Genomic DNA, 17,641 nt, shown 5'->3' with positions numbered 1-17,641 from the left:
CTAGAGCAAAGGTTAAACAAACAGAGCAAATTACGATTTAAGAGCCAACCAAAAGTTAGCAAAACAGGGCAAGTGATGCATCAAGGCTGCTGTATGTGGGAGCTCATGGATAGCAGTGTTATACAAAACAAAAATGTGTGCAGTAAGTGTTCGCAGCTTGAGGAACTTCGGCTCACCTAGCCGAGTCTGGAGGCCGAGCTGCAGACACTGCAACACATTGGAGGGGAAAAATTACTTGGATGCTTTTTACCAGGACGCAGTCACACCTCTCTGGATAGGATCTTCTGAAAAGTGGAAAACTACAAGTGAAGCAGGTAAGGGGACCCAGAGGCTGAAGTGTCAGCCTCTGCAATTATCCAACAAGGTTTGAGGTTCTCGAAGCTTGTTTGGATGAGTGTAGGGACTGCAGGGTGGATGAACTAGCTGACCATGGCATAGGACAGAAGAGTGCATCCAAGACTAGTGTTTTTAACTAAATCAGGACAGCGGAGGACATGAAAGAGCTAGCTGGAGTAAACTACCAAACGTGCTTTAGGGATAGATCAATAGATTATCCACATTTCCTTTCTTAAACAAGGGAATAACATTGGCTATTCTCCAGTCCTCTGGCACCTCGCCTATGGTCAAAGAGGATGTGAAGATATCTGTTAAGGCCCCAGCTATTTCTCCCCTTGCCTCCTGAAGTAACCTGGGATATTCCCATCCAGCCCCAGGGACTTGTCTACCTTAGTGCAATTTAGGATACTCAGCACTTCCTCCTTTGATATTTTGACGTTCACACACCTATCTCTGACCTCAACATCCGTCATGTCCTTCTCCCTGGTGAATACCAATACAAAACACTCATTCAGGATTGTACCCACTTCCTGTGGTTCCACGCATAACTTCCCTCCATTGTCCTTGAGTGGGCCTACTCGTTCTCTTGCTCCTAACACATGTATAAAAAGCCTTAGGATTCTCCTGGACCATGTTTGCTAAAGGCATTTCATGGCCCCTTTTAGCCCTCCTAATTCCACGTTCAAGTTCCTTCCTACTTTGTGTGCTCAAGGGCTTTATCAGTGTTTAGATGCAGAGACCTAGCATATGCTTCCTTTTCCCTTGTGATGAAGCTTAAAATTTCCTTTGTCATCCAAGGTTCTCAAATCCTGCCATTTCTATCCTTCATTTTCTGCGGGGACATGCCTGTCCTGCACTTCAATCAACTGGACTTTAAAAGCCTCCCACATGTCAGACGTGGATTTGCTTTCAAAAAGCCATGCCCAATCCACATCCCCCAGTTCCGGTCTAATTTGGATGGAATGGGCTCTCGCTCAATTAAGCACCCTTACGCACGGGCCGCTCTTGTCCTTATCCATGACTATTCAAAATCTTATGGAATTATGGTCGCAAAGCCCAAAATGCATCCCATTGAAACATCAAACACATGGCCTAGCTCATTCCCCAATACCAAGTCTAGTATGACCCCCCTCCTTGTTGGATTGTCAACATACTGTATCAAAAAGCCCTTCTGGACACATCTGACAAATTGCTCTCCATCCGAGCCCCTGGCTGTAAGGGATTTCCAGTCAATATGGGGAAAGTTACAACCTCCCTTCACAACTACCCTGCTTTTTTCACACCTTTTCAATATCTGACTGCACAACTGCTCCCCAGGCTCCTGTAAGCGGTTGGGATTTCACCCTTATTCTTCAGCTCCACCCATAATGTCTCACTATAAGACCCCTCCAATGTGTCCTCCCTCAACACAGCCGTGATCTGCTCCCTGATCATCAATGCAACTCCCCACCTCTTTTGTTTCCCCTTCTGTCCCGTCTAAAACAATATCACAATGTTAAGCTGCCAGTCCTGTCCCTCCTTTAACCATGTCTCCGTAATTGCAATTACATCATAGTTCCATGCCGTAATCCAGGCTCCAATTTCATCCGTTTTACCTGTTATACTTCTTGCATTGAAGCAAACACACTCCAGACCTACAGTCCCACTGAGCCCTGTGGCTTCCCGCTGCCTGCTCTTACTCTGCGCCAAGTTTATCTCAGTCTCACTTTTTCCCCCCCAGTCTCTACACTTACTGACCACTGTTCCGCTTCCCACCCCACAGCCACACTAGTTTAAACCCTCCCATACTAATTTGTACATATAGTCCAAATCTACAAATTGATTTGATCAGATTTTCTTCTGACTCTGGTTGACCTTCCCAAAGTTTGACCTTGCTGCTCAGAACTTGTAGATTCAATGTTCCCCATGACATTCTCATGCTCAGGAACTGAACTATCTGACACTGCAGCTGATGTTGATTCTGACGTAGATTCGTCATCCATCATGTTGTTGTGAAAGTCTTCTGTGGTTTTCAAGAGTGCGCGACGATTTCTTCTTAAAACCAACCCATCCTCTGTCTGTACATTGCAGGAACGAGATGCTACTTCTTCAAGCACGATGGCCTTTCTCAACCGATTGCCTGAATCTTCCACTGCACAATGTCATCACTACTCGGCTGGTAAAGTTCTAGACACTCTTATCATATAATCACTTTGGTTTTGCTTTAATGTTTTGCATTTCCTGCAGAAATACTGCATTCTCCTCCTTCTTTGCCAAGTATGGAAGTGTGGTACGCAACTTTCTATTCATGAGCAACTCTGCTGGCGATCTACCATGTGACAATGGTGACGCTCTGTAACTCAATAGTGCGAGATATGGATCAGATTAGCTGTCCATTGCTTTCTTCAACAATTGCTTAACAATCTGTACACCTTCTTAGGTTTTTTCATTGGCTTGAGGGTACAACAGACGCGACGTGATGTGATTGAAATCATACGTGACTGCGAAGTGTTTAGCACACTGGGCTAAATCGCTGGCTTTTAAAGCAGACCAAGCAGGCCAGTGGGACGGTTCAATTCCCGTAACAGCCTCCCCGAACAGGCGCCGGAATGTGGCGACTAGGGGCTTTTCAGAGTAACTTCATTGAAGCCTACTTGTGACAATAAGCGATTTTCATTTCATTTTTTCATTTACAGCTAAAACAAGGACCGTTGTCACTCAACAACTTGAGGAATTCAGTGTCTGGCAAAAATTGACTTGGTATGCAGTATTACACTGCTTGCTGTTATGCTTGACAGTAGAGCCATTTCGGAATAGTTCGAAAAATAGTCTATGATCATTGAACAATCTTTCCCTCGTAGGTGAAAGAGATCCATAGCTACTTTCTGCCATGGCGCGGTAGATAAATCAAATTTGCATATGTTCTCTTGTTTGCTTGCAACAATGCGTATGGCATGTGTAACAACTGTCCATCCTGTCAATATCCTGATTTATACCTGGTCAGTAAACAGAGCCATGAGCTCGCCATTTACATTTTTCAATCCCAAGTTGTCCTTCATGTATCCTCTTTAGTAATAATAGCTTGTCACAAGTAGGCTTCAATAAGGTTACTGTTAAAAGCCCCTAGCCGCCACATTCACGGCCCGTTCAGGGAGGCTGGTACGGGAATCGAACCCGCGCTGCTGATCTTGTCCTGCATTACAAGTCAGCTGTTTAGCCAGTACATCCTTGTGAAGAGATTGAGGTACGACTGTAGTGTTCAAACAAAGTACCACTCCATCATACATTGACCTCTAGGCCAGTGTGAGTTGATGTTCCTCATAACTGGAGCGAAGAAGGAAGAGAGGTGGCTTGATAGAGGTTTACAAGGTGATGAGAGGCATGGATAGAGTGGATAGCCAGAGACTTTTCCCCAGGGTAGAAATGACTGTCATGAGGGTACATAATTTTAAGGCGATTGGAGGAAGGTACAGGGGAGATGTCAGAGGTCAGTTCTTTACACAGAGGGTGGTGGGTGTGTGGAATGCACTGCCAGCAGAGGTGGTGGAGTCAGAGTCATTAGGGACATTTAAGCGACCCTTGGACAGGCACATGAACAGCAGTAAATTGAAGGGGTGTAGGTTAGGTTTATCTTAGATTAGGATAAGTGATCGGCACAACATTGTGGGCTGAAGGGCCTGTACTGTTCTATGTTCATTCAGATCGTGGGAAGTTAGTGAGCAGATCATAGTGACGCATCAGCGGTCAATCAATTGCGACAGCCGCTATTAGAACATAGACATACAGTGCAGAAGGAGGCCATTCGGCCCATCGAGTCTGCACCGACCCACTTAAGCCCTCACTTCCACGTTTACATAAATTAATCTGGATGCAACCGATACAACAGTGTGTCACTGGAGTATATCTTTTAACTAAAACTCAAAGTTTCAGGTGTACTTACGGCTTATAGTGGGTAGAAGCTGCGGAGACAGCACAGGTGTCACTGTAAATGGGCTGTAGGAACAAGAACATAGAAAGCGGCCAAGTCTGCAACCTACTGCTCAGCAACAGCAACATTTCTCAGCTCCATTGGGTGAAAAACAGTCATGTTGCATCGAGGATAGAGGACTGTGTCCCGGGGGTGGTGCACGAAGACCAGACAGGGTTCGTAAAAGGGAGACAGCTGAATGTTAATGTGCGACGACTATTAGGGGTGATAATGATGCCCCCAGTGGAGGGGGAGGCAGAGATAGTGGCGGCAATGGACGCAGAGAAGGCATTTGATAGGGTGGAGTGGGAGTATTTATGGGAAGTGTTAAGGAGGTTTGGGTTTGGGAACGGGTTTATTCGCTGGGTTAGACTAGCGTAGTTACAGGTCGACATAGATCGGAGTATTTCCGATTATATAGGGGAACAAGACAGGGATGCCCGCTGTCTCCATTGTTGTTTGCGTTGGCAATTGAACCTCTGGCCATGGCGTTGAGAGACTCCAGGAAATGGAGAGGGGTGATTAGAGGGGGAGAAGAACATCGAGTCTCATTATACACGGATGACCTATTGCTATACGTGTCGGACCCAGCGGGGGGGATGATAGAGGTTATGCGAATTTTGAGGCGGTTCGGGGAATTCTCGGGGTATAGGCTAAACATGGGGAAGAGTGAATTATTTGTGATACATCCAGGGGACCAGAGTAGAGAGATAGAAGGCTTACCGCTAAGGAAAGTGGAAAGAAACTTCCGATACTTGGGGATTCAGATCGCTAGGAGCTGGGGAACCTTGCACAGACTTAATTTGACACAGCTGGTAGAACAAATGGAGGAGGACTTCAAGAGGTGGGACATGCAGCCTTTATCGCTGGCGGGTAGGGTGCAAGCAATTAAGATGATAGTCCTCCCGAGGTTCTTATTTGTATTTCAATGTCTCCCTATATTAATCACCAGGACCTTTTTTAATAAAATAGATAGGAGCATCACGAGCTTTGTGTGGGCAGGGAAAGTTCCGAGAGTAAGGAGGGGGTTCCTTCAGCGTAGTAGGGATAGAGGAGGACTGGCACTACCGAACTTGGGAGATTATTATTGGGCCGCCAATGTGGCAATGATACGTAGATGGATGATGGAGGGTGAGGGAGCGGCGTGGAAAAGACTGGAGAGAAAGTCCTGTAAAGGAACGAGTTTAGAGGCGCTGGTGACGGCACCGCTACCGCTCTCACCTAAAAAGTATACCACGAACCCGGTGGAGGCGGCAACACTGAACATATGGGGACAGTGGAGGCGACAGAGAGGGGTGCGGGGAGCCCTGGTGGGGTCCCCTATCAGGAACAACCATAGGTTCGCCCCAGGAAGAATGGATGGAGGATTTCAGAGCTGGTACCAGTTGGGAATTAGGAAGGTGGGAGATTTATTCATAGATGGGACTTTTGCGAGCTTGGGAGCATTGGAGGAAAAGTATAAGTTACCCCGGGGAAATTTCTTGAGATATATGCAGGTGAGGGCGTTTACTAGACAACAGGTGAGGGAATTTCCGTTGCTCCTGACACAGGGGATACAGGACAGGGTGCTTTCAGGGGTGTGGGTCGGAGAGGGCAAGGTGTCAGAGAGATGAGGGAAGAGGGGGAGGAGTCGGTGGGAGAACTGGTTATTAAACTGGAGCAGATAAAGTTTGCCCTGAGAGGATCGGCTCAAGGGTTCACCAGACGTTGGCAGCCATTTCTCCACTACCTAAGGGAACGTTAGAGGGAAGACAGATGACCAGCAGCAGCAACCCAGGGGGAAGGGGGGGTTTAGTTTAGTATAGGTCAATAGATAATGGGGTTGTGTTACTTGTGTATTGTTAAATATTTCTATTTTGTTATCGTTCCGTTTGTTTTGTAAGAGGGAAAAATGTTGTTCAGGAAAAAAATTTCAATAAAATATATTTTTAAAAAAGAAAAACAGTCATGTTGTTACAAAACCTAGACCACCCAGCTAAACCAGAGTAGACCAACAAAGAGTTAATGACAATCTTGGAAGGACATTCTCTCCCCACCTGCTGCTGAGAGCGGAGAGATTCCTCTGCCATTGTCGTGCGCAGGAGGAAAGAGAAACCATTTCGCAACTCATAGCAACACTACGTAAATTTGGTCAAAAACTTGAATGATACACTTCAAGGCAGACTGTTTTGTGGTCTTAGAAATTAAGCCATCCAAAAGGAAACAGTGGACTGAAGATGCATTAACCCCGAAACTGAAATGGAAAACACTACTTCCACATAATTTGCAGCAAAAGAGGCTTCATGGAGTCCAAGCAAAAGTTCATAAGATGGAGACTTCTAAAAGCAGGTCTACGAAAATACAACCGTGTCATCGCTGTACTCAAGTGGGACAGTCAGCAGGAAAATGTTGGGAGTAAGGAGAATAAATGCAAAAATTATGGTCAAGTAGGCCACATTCCAAGACATGTGTACCAAGAAAAACAGTCAAGTCTGCTGGTCAATTTTATCAGTTAAATGACGGAACTAAAGTCTCACTGGGGGTCAATGTATCAAGTCAGCTTGAAGAATTCAAGCTTGATGCCTCATCAGATAAAAAGGAAATCAGCAACACTTTTGGGTTTAATCCAACCCTTAATGGAAACACTATCAAGATGAAAATTGATACAGGCACTGCAGTATTCCTCATCCCAGAGACAATATACAGTCAAAAGCCAAAACATCTACCTTCACAACTATCAGATGTCGCCCAGAGGACATACACTAAAGAGGTCATGCCACTGAAGGCATATATCAAGGTGAATGTGGACGTTAAGGCCAAAATGTGGAGTTGCCACTCCACGTTGCCCAAGAAAACTTTCCAGTATTGTTTGGTAGATCATGGTTGAGAAAGATAAAGCTCAACTGGGCCATAGTGAACCAACTTGTTGATTCTACAAATTATCTACAACCTGAATAAGCATGCCAAGGTATTTGAAGAGTCACTTCGATCCATGACTGGAGTGGAAGTAGAGTTAAGATCAAGGCAGACAGTGTACCCAAGTGCCTTAAAGAGTGTACTGTACCCTATGCCATCCGCTCAAAAGTGGAAGAACAACTTGAGAGGTTAATTGAGGCAGGAGACAATGAGCATGTTACCAGGCAACACCAATCATTCCTGTGTTAAAGAGGGATGGTCCAATAAGAATAAGTAGGGATTTAAAATCAACCCAGTCTTGTGTGCTGACCATTATCCTCTTCAGCTTAACAAAGATTTTTTGCTGGACTCTTGGGGGGCAAAGAAATTTGCAAAGTAGATCTTTCTCAAGCGTATCCAGATGAATGTGGTTGCTGAGTCACAATGTTACTTACCACAGTGACACATAAAAGTCTTTTTAGTTATCGGAGACTTACATTTGGGATAACTTCGGCACGAACTACATTTCAGTGAATCATAGAACTTAGGAGGCCATTCGGCCTATCGAGTCTGCACCAGCTCTTGGAAAGAGCACCCTACTTAAGCCCACACTTCCATCCTTTCCAAAACCTTTTTGGATACGAACGGCAATTTAGCATGGCACTGTGCCATCATATTGGACTCGAAAGGTTAACTCTGGCTTTCTCTCCAAAGACACTGCTAAGCTTTTCCAGCAGTGTTTCACACCAAATAAAGTTGTGCAACAACAAAAGTGTGAATTTAGCAAATCGATTCAGCACATGATTATGATCATAAGGAACATTCACTCTGTCAAAGTTTACTTACAACACCACTGGCAGCGAGTGGGTTGAGAAATTGGCACATTTACATTGCAGCTGAGCAGGTGGTTGGTTTTGCTATAAACGCCAATAGTTTGACATATACAGAAATGCTTACCGGATGAATGAAGTGTACTGTACATTACTGTGAATCATGGTTTTGAATTTTCCAGAGATCTTATTTAAGTTAAAGTTACTAAAGGCCATAGATTGCATTCAGGAAGTGACCTGGTTTGCACTTAAACATTGATTTCAGAACATGGCGAGATGAAAACTTCACTCAGCCTGAAAATTTTCCATTTCTCAAAATTTGCAAAATACACAGGTAATTAAAAATTAGACTGACAACTGCTTGTGTCTGTTAAAAAGTTGCATGGAGTCTTTAAGGTGCCTGACAGGATGGAAAGATTCAACAAGGCCAGCTTAACAAGCAATAGGAGCAGCACAGTAGCTGGCACAGTTGCTTCACAGCTCCATGGTCCCAGGTTCAATTCCCGGCTTGGGTCATTGTCTGTGCAGAGTTTGCATGTCCTCCCAGTGTCTGTGTGGGTTTCCTCCGGGTTCTCTGGTTTCCTCCCACAGTCCAAAGATGTGCAGGTTAGGTGGATTGGCCAAAATGATTAGGAGGGGTTACTGGGATAGTGTGGAGATGTGGGCTTAAATAGCAGGGTTACATTTGCCTTTCCAAGGGTCGGTGCAGACTCGATGGGCCAAATGGCCTCCTTCTGCACTGTAAATTCTATGTCTATGTCAATTAGTTGACATATGCATTTCGATGTAGAAGATTCTGGCGTACTGTAATATATTGTGGAAGATACAGAAATATTTAGAATAATGTTATTTTCTTCATTGAGGAATGCTATGGAACCAAGGATCTACTGAGAAGGATGAATTGAAGAAAATCGGTATTATTAAAAACAAAAAGTGCAGGAGAAATTTCTGTGACTGAAAACCAATAAATAATCTACATCCCAGGGTATTAAAGGAGTTGGCCATGGAAATAGTGGAGGTGTTGGCTGTAACTGTTCAAAGTTCTGTAGATTCTGGAACAGTCCCAGCAGACTGGAGGATGTCAAATGTAACCCCACTATGTAAACTTTTAAAAAAAGAGGGGTGGAAGAAAAAAAACAAGAACAAAGAAAAGTACAGCACAGGAACAGGACCTTCGGCCCTCCAAGCCCGTGCCGACTATGCTGCCCGACTAAACTACAAAAAGAGAGAAACTTTGGGAATTACAGACCGGTTACCCCAACATCAGTAATGAAGAACCCGTTAATGCATTTTTCAACTAGCACATCAAGGAAAGGAGACACATTTGACTGCTCCGTCTCAAAAGTGAATGTCAACGTGCCTTGGTAACATGCTTCTCTTTTCAGAAATATAAATATCATCATTCAAGTACTTCATTAAGGACCCAAGCCACGTATGAAATAGGGCTACATTGGTAGCTTTCCATCGCGAATCATAGAGAACCCTCCTGCACCCGGTCCATAGTCCTGTAGCTTAGAGCACTTAAGGTGCAGGTCCAGGTACTTACAGGGTTGAATTTAGAACTTTGGAGTTGCCCCAATTGCTCTGGATGTGGGGAGGGAGCCAGTTTTGGAACTGGGTAGATTGCACAAGGGATTTTCCAAACTTCATACAAATATTAACTCTTAATCTGTATGGTTCAAAGCTGTGACATGAAGGACATTGTTGTGTGACTCAGATAAAGGGCCCATGATAAATCTCAGCATGCAATTGTGTATTTTTCAATTCAGGTGGTTTGTTTGCAAAGAGGCTAGGGTGCCATTGCGGCAGTGTGTATTTGACCAAGAGATGATGTAGCCAGGAAGCAAAGTACTGTACACACCCCTGTCAGCATCAACGGCGCCGAGGTGGAGATGGTTAGCAGTTTCAAATTCCTAGGGGTGCACATAGAACATAGAACATAGAAAAATACGGCACAGAACAGGCCCTTCGGCCCACGATGTTGTGCCGAACCTTTGTCCTAGATTAATCATAGCTTATCATTGAATCTACAGTGCAGAAGGAGGCCATCCGGCCCACCGAGTCCGCACCGGCCCCCGGAAAGAGCACCCCACCCAAAGTCAACACCTCCACCCAACACTAAGGGCAATTTATCATGGCCAATCCACCTAACCTGCACATCTTTGGACTGTGGGAGGAAACCGGAGCACTCCTGGTCCACCCACGTCGACGATACCACCAAGAAAGCACAACAGCGCCTATACTTCCTCGGGAAACTAAGGAAATTCAGCATGTCACATTAACCCTTACCAACTTTTACAGATGCACCATAGAAAGCATCCTATCGGGCTGCATCACAGCCTTGTACGGCAACTGCTCGGCCCAGGACCGCAAGAAACTTCAGAGAGTCGTGAACACTGCCCAGTCCATCACACAAACCTGCCTCCCATCCATTGACTCCATCTACACCTCCCGCTGCCTGGGGAAAGCGGGCAGTATAATCAAAGATCCCTCCCACCCGGCTTACTCACTCTTCCAACTTCTTCCATCGGACAGGAGATACAGAAGAAAACAGCTTCTTCCCCACTGTCACCAGACTCCTAAATGACCCTCTTATGGACTGACCTCATTAACACTACACCCTGTATGCTTTATCCGATGCCAGTGCTTATGTAGTTACATTGTATATGTTGTGTTGCCCTATTATGGATTTTCTTTTATTTCTTTTTCTTCCCATGTATTTAATGATCTGTTGAGCTGCTCGCAGAAAAATACTTTTCACTGTACCTCAGTACACGTGACAATAAACAAATCCAATCCAATCCAATCCAATCCAGTGTCGATCAACAGCAGATCATGGACAGGAAGTATGAAAAGGATTCAAGTAGAGAAGCAGAGGGCCATGGTTTGCAGAACCAGCTGCTAACAAGCAAATGGAGCCTTTGATTTTCCATGTGGGTCTATTTAAGGTGGAGAAAATTGGCTTGCCTCTGGAGCTGCTCAGTTTGATCTCCGCTTTCCATGACAACATGGCTACGGTCAGCTATGACAGGGCAACATTAGAACCCAGCGCCACCCGCAGTGGGGTCAAAAAGGGTTGTGTTCTTCCCCTGGAAGTGACTGACAGAGGGTAGTGGGTGCCTGGAACTCGCTACCGGAGGAGGTAGTGGAAGCAGGGACGATAGGGACATTTAAGGGGCATCTTGACAAATATATGAATAGGATGGGAATAGAAGGATACGGACCCAGGAAGTGTAGAAGATTGTAGTTTAGTCGGGCAGCATGGTCGGCACGGGCTTGGAGGGCCGAAGGGCCTGTTCCTGTGCTGTACATTTCTTTGTTCTTTGTTCTTTGACACTACTATGCTATACTTTCAGCTCATCTACAGAGGATGTCTATTTACAGACCAGAACTGACAAAGTGGCTCTGTCATGCCCACCCAAGATCCAAAGACAGAAGTGCACAAAGCCCTCAGAGTTGCTGTGTACTGACTTGGCACATTAGCATTCCATAGTGAGGAATAAGTTTAGTGGAATCTCTCACACCAGTAAAGAGTTTGACTTAACCATCAGCAAGACAAAAAGTCACGGTCCAGGGTGCAGGCGAGGCACGATAGACCCAAAGACCTTCTGGATAGTGAGGACAGGAAACCCATTGTTACAAGCACATCTGCATGCGAATATGAAGATGGTAGACAATTAAATCCACGAGACAGTCAACAGCCATGACCTCCAAGGCTGACTGTTTGAAGGGGCACAAGAAGTGAGCAGAAAGATAGAGGCGAGCAAATAATGCATCTTAGTCCATTGTCTACCACAAATGTGGTAGAAACTGCCATGCCAGAGTTTATTACACAGCACAAACAATTGTCTCGTGAGCTGGAAAGCTGCTGGCCAACTATTATGTAAATAATACAAATATTTATCCAGAAAATGTAATGGGCCACAGCTCAAAAATAAGGCGACTCCCATTAGGACTGAGTGGAGGGGTAATCTTTTTCTCATGGGTCATTAATCATTGGAATTCTCTTCTCCCAAGAGCAGTGACTTCCTTCTCAGTCCCCTGGGATGCATCTCATCTCTGGACTTCACAACACATTTTATCTTTATAATCAATGAAACACTGTTGCTTTGGTAGTTTCAGAGATGTACATGCAAGGCCCGGAACCAACAATGAAATGTGAGCGCAAATCGATGCAGAGGATGACCAGGTATAAAATATCAATTGCACAACATGCTTACTATAAAGCAAGAATCACAGTACAAATTCCACAACATTGCCTTACTGACTTCCCTTTCCCTCAATTGAACTAATAATGCGCCAAATTCCATAACAATAATATTTATCACATGGTCACATTTCGTGAAAGACAGGTATTCTTTGTATCCTCACTGGCTACAGGTGAGGTCCCAAAGGACTGGAGAATACCAAATGTTGTTCCTTTGTATAAGAAGGATAATCTATGAAATTACAGGCTGGTGAGCCTTAAATCAGTGATGGGGAAATTATCGGAGAGGATTCTTCGAGACAGGATTTACTCCCATTTGGAAACAAGTGGACGTATTAGCGAGGGGCAGCACGGTTTTATGAAGTGGGGGCCATGTCTCACTAATTTGATTTGACTTTTTCGAGGAAGTGATGATTGATGAAGGAAGAGCAGTGGATGTTGTCTATATGGACTTCAGTAAAGCCTTTGACAAGGTCCCTCATGGCAGACTGGTACAAAAGGTGAAGTCACACAGGATCAGAGGCGAGCTGGCAAGATCACAGAAGACAGAGGGTAGCAGTGAAAGGGTGTTTTTCTGAATGGAGGGCTGTGACTAGTGGTGTTCTGCAAGGATCAGTGTTGGGACCTTTGCTGTTTGTAGTATGTATAAATGATTTGGAGGAAAATGTAACTGGTCTGATTAGTAAGTTTGTGGACTTGCAGATAGTGATGATGACCTTAGTTAGGCCACACAGAAGGATGTGAAGGCTTTGGAGAGGGTGCGGAAGAGGTTTACCAGAATGTTGCCTTTTACGAAGGGCATTAAAGAGTGGATGTATAAACTTGGTTTGTTCTCATGGGAATGATCGAGGTTGAGGGGCGACCTGAAAGAAGTATACAAAATTATGAGGGGCAAATCATGAGAGGCATGGACAGAGTGGATAGTCAGAAGCTTTTTTCTCCATGTGGAAGAGTCAATTACTAGGGGACATAGGTTTAAGGTATAAGGGCAAAGTTTAGAGGAGATGTGCTCGGGAAGTGTTTTTTTTTTAAAAACACAGAGGGTAGTAGGTGCTGGAAACAGGTACAAGAGTGATGTTTAAAGGGAGTCTTGACAAATACATGAATAGCATGGGAATAGAGGGATACGTACCCCGGAAGTGTAAAAGATTTTAGCTTAGAAAGGCAGCATGGTCAGTGCAGGCTCAAGAGGGGCAAAGGGCCCGTTCCTGTGCTTTTCTTTGTTCTATTTATTATGCTGCAGCTAGTTTTAAATATTAACTCAGCAGCATCATTGTAAAACAGAAGACAAGAACAACAATTATCTAGTTGCTGCCATAGCCCAGAACACTTATTCCAGCAAAGGAAGTCTTACATTCAGATATAACAAAATAACTCGGAGCAGGGGAGGCAATTCAGCCCCTGGAGCTCACTCCACTTCCTGTCCGTTCTCCATAACCCATTACTAATTCAAAATCTGTCTATCTCCTCGAATTTGCTCAATATCCCAGCATCCACCGCACTCTGGGGGAGTGAATTCCACAGATTTACGACCCTTTGAGAGAAGTCATTTCTCATCTGTTTTTAAATCTGCTGCCCCTTGTCCTAAAACTATGACCTCTCGTTCTCGATTGCCCCACAAGAGGAAGCATCCGCTCCACGTCTACTTTTGTCAATACCTTTTATCATCTTGTATACCTCAATTAGATCTCCCATCATTCTTCTAAACTCCAGAGAGTATAGGCCTAAACTGCTCAATTTCACGTCATAAGACTAACCCCCAATCAATCCAGTCAACCTCCTCTGAACTGCCTCTTACAAAACTACATATTGTACTCCAGGTGCTGTCTCACCAATACCTTGTACAGTTGCAGCGCACTTTCCTACTTTTATACTCTATTCCTTCAGCAACAAAGGCAAATATTCCATTTGCCTTCCTTATTACCTGTACCTGCATTCTAGTTTTTGGAGATTCATGCACGAGGACGCCTAGATGCCTCTGCACCAAAACAAATTTCTCTCCATGTAAAGTCACCTTTCCATTTTTCTGACCAAAATGGTTAACCGCACACTTCTCCATGTAAAACTCCAGCTGCCAAATTTTGGGCCACTCACTTAACCTAACAATTTGAAAATTTCTCATTTCCTCATTGCAACTTACTATCCCACCTATTTTGGTGCCATCTATCCCCACGTTGGCACCCCGATGACCAAACCCCATGGCACCTTATTTTCGTCTAGGTCATACCGAGACCTAACTAGTCTCACTAGACCGGGGGGGGGGGGGGGGGAGAAAGAGAGAGATTACAGGAAATCCTCGCTGCTGTTCCCGGGAAGCTGGCCTCCTGCTCAAGAGTCAATATTTCACACAACAATGTGCCCTCCCCCCCCCAGGTCTCTCACCCCCCCCCCCCCCCCCAGGTCTCCTCACATTCCCCTCCCCCCCACCCCCCCGAGGTCTCCTCACATCCCCCCCCCCCCCCCCCCGAGGTCTCCTCACATCCCCCCCCCCCAGGTCTCTCACGCCCCCCCCCCCCCCCGGTCTCTCAACCCCCCCCCCCAACCAAGGTCTCTCACGCCCCCCCCCCCCCCAGGCCTTTCACCCCCCCCCCACCCTCAGGTCTCTGCCCCCCTCCCACCACCCGCTGGTCTCTCCCCCCATCCCCCCTGGGTCTCTCACCCCCCCTCCCCCCGGGTCTCTCAAACCTCCCCCCCACCCCCCCAGGTCTCTCAAACCTCCCCCCCACCCCCCCAGGTCTCTCAAACCACCCCCCCAGGTCTCTCAAACCTCCCCCCACCCCCCACCCCCAGGTCTCTCAAACCCCCCCCCCCACGTCTCTCATCTCACCCCCGCAGGTCTCTCAGCACCACCTCCCCCTCCAGATCTCTCTCACCCCCCCCCCCACCCTCACCCCAGGCCTCTCACCCCCCCCCCACCCCCACTCCAGGTCTCTCACCCCCCCACCCCCACTCCAGGTCTCTCACCCCCACTCCAGGTCTCTCACCCCCCCCCCCATCTCACCCCCGCAGATATCTCACCACCAGCTCCCCCCCCCCCAGGTGTCTCACCCCCCCCCCCCAGGTGTCTCACCCCCCCCCCCAGGTGTCTCACCCCCCCCCCCAGGTGTCTCACCCCCCCCCCCCCCAGGTGTCTCACCCCCCCCCCCCCAGGTGTCTCACCCCCCCCCCCCCCCAGGTGTCTCACCCCCCCCCCCCCCAGGTGTCTCACCCCCCCCCCCCCAGGTGTCTCACCCCCCCCCCCCCCAGGTGTCTCACCCCCCCCCCCCAGGTGTCTCCCCCCCCCCACCCCCACCCCAGTCCTCTCACCCCCTACCCCCAGGTGTCTCAACCCCAGGTCGCTCACCCCCCCCTGGTCTCTCACCCACCCCCAGGTCTCTCACCCCCACCCAACCCTGCAGGTCTCTCAAACCCCCCACCCCCATCACCCCCCCCCCCCAGGTCTCTCATCTCACCCCCGCAGATCTCTCACCACCACCTCCCCCAGGTCTCTCACACCCCGCCCCCCCCAGGTCTCTCATTCTCACCCCCACCCCCACCCCAGGTGTCTCACCCCCCCCCAGGCCTCTCACCCCCCCACCCCCAGGTGTCTCACCCCCTCCCACCCCCCCGCAGGTCTCTCACCCCCCTCCCCCCCCCCAGGTCTCTCACCCCCCCCCCCCCCAGGTCTCTCACCCCCCCCCCCCCCAGGTCTCTCACCCCCCCCCCCCCCCAGGTCTCTCATTCTCACCCCCACCCCCACCCCAGGTGTCTCACCCCCCCCCAGGCCTCTCACCCCCCCACCCCCAGGTCTCACCCACCCCCCCCCTACCCCCACTCCAGGTCTCTCACCCCCCCCCCCCCAGGTCTCTCACCCCCCCCCCCAGGTCTCTCACCCCCCCCCCCCAGGTCTCTCACCCCCCCCCCCAGGTCTCTCACCCCCCCCCCCTACCCCCACTCCAGGTCTCTCACCCCCCCCCCCCCCAGGTCTCTCACCCCCCCCCCCCAGGTCTCTCAACCCCCCCCCCCAGGTCTCTCACCCCCCCCCCCCAGGTCTCTCATTCTCACCCCCACCCCCACCCCAGGTCTCTCACCCCCCCCCCCAGGTCTCTCACCCCCCCCCCCCCCCCCCAGGTCTCACCCACCCCCCCCCCTACCCCCACTCCAGGTCTCTCACCCACCCCCCCCCCTACCCCCACTCCAGGTCTCTCACCCACCCCCCCCCCTACCCCCACTCCAGGTCTCTCACCCACCCCCCCCCCCTACCCCCACTCCAGGTCTCTCACCCACCCCCCCCCTACCCCCACTCCAGGTCTCTCACCCACCCCCCCCCCTACCCCCACTCCAGGTCTCTCACCCACCCCCCCCCCTACCCCCACTCCAGGTCTCTCACCCCCCCCCCCCCACCCCCCACCCCCAGGTCTCTCACCCCCCACCCCAGGTCTCTCACCCCCCACCCCCCCCCACACCACCCCGCAGATCTCTCACCACCACCTCCCCCAGGTCTCTCCCACCCCCGGCCCCTCACTCACATAGTGCTTGTTCGGGCTCCTCCGCTTCTCCACGTCCTGGACACGAACATCCGTCACCTCGCGGTCCGGGGGCTGCATCTCCCTCCCGGGGCCCGGACGCCCCGCTCCGACACTCCGCTCCGGGCCTCTGCCGGCGTGCCTGTGCCGGGTCCCGGCTCTCCGTCTCCCGGGGTTCCCGCTCCCCCGGTATTTCTCCGCCTCCGGTCCGGGTCCCGGGTCTCTCTCTGCCGGCCCTGGGTTCCCGCTGTCTGTCCGGGTCCCGGCTCCGTGTCTCCCGGTGGTCTCAGGGTGTGAGCTCCGGGCGGGGTCCCGGTGTCCGGGGCGGGGGGGTATCTCCGTGCCGGGGCCGGGGTCTCTCTGTGTCTCCCGCTCCCGGTTGGTGTTTGGCTGAAGCGGGAGCCGCGCCCCCAGCGACAAGCAGCCAACCAGCGGCGGCCTGGTTCCTCAGGCAAACGACATTCGCCAATCAGAGCCCGGCTTTCTGAGCACAGGCCCCGCCCCCGCCTGGCCCCGCCCACCGGGAAACAGCGGGAGATTCAAACAATGAGGGAGGAGCCAGTGAGGCACAGTAAACTGAGGGAGTGAGGGACAGTAAACTGAGGGAGTGAGGGACAGCAAACTGAGGGAGTGAGGGACAGTAAACTGAGGGAGTGAGGGACAGTAAACTGAGGGAGTGAGGGACAGTAAACTGAGGGAGTGAGGGACAGCAAACTGAGGGAGTGAGGGACAGTAAACTGAGGGAGTGAGGGACAGTAAACTGAGGGAGTGAGGGACAGTAAACTGAGGGAGTGAGGGACAGCAAACTGAGGGAGTGAGGGACAGTAAACTGAGGGAGTGAGGGACAGCAAACTGAGGGAGTGACGGACAGTAAACTGAGGGAGTGAGGGACAGCAAACTGAGGGAGTGAGGAACAGTAAACTGAGGGAGTGAGGGACAGTAA

General features: G+C 49.3%; 1 protein-coding gene across 4 annotated transcripts in view; it reads right to left on the bottom strand.

The window, feature by feature from the left end:
* The window catches only part of sh3pxd2aa (SH3 and PX domains 2Aa), a 395,200-nt gene extending 378,137 nt beyond the window's left edge, over nt 1-17,063 (bottom strand). For all 4 annotated transcript variants that reach the window (XM_072479783.1, XM_072479782.1, XM_072479785.1 and 1 more), the window contains exon 1: nt 16,702-17,063. In XM_072479783.1, coding sequence (XP_072335884.1) covers nt 16,702-16,779 — 78 coding nt within the window. In that variant the 5' untranslated portion in view covers nt 16,780-17,063. The remainder of the gene's footprint in view (nt 1-16,701) is intronic.
* Between the last annotated feature and the right edge of the window lie 578 nt (nt 17,064-17,641).

The sequence above is a fragment of the Scyliorhinus torazame genome, chromosome 16 (genome assembly GCF_047496885.1).
Source record: "Scyliorhinus torazame isolate Kashiwa2021f chromosome 16, sScyTor2.1, whole genome shotgun sequence".
Taxonomy (NCBI): Eukaryota; Metazoa; Chordata; class Chondrichthyes; order Carcharhiniformes; family Scyliorhinidae; genus Scyliorhinus; species Scyliorhinus torazame.
The sequence above is the reverse complement of the archived record's forward strand: the minus strand, read 5'-3'. Positions and strand labels throughout refer to the sequence as shown.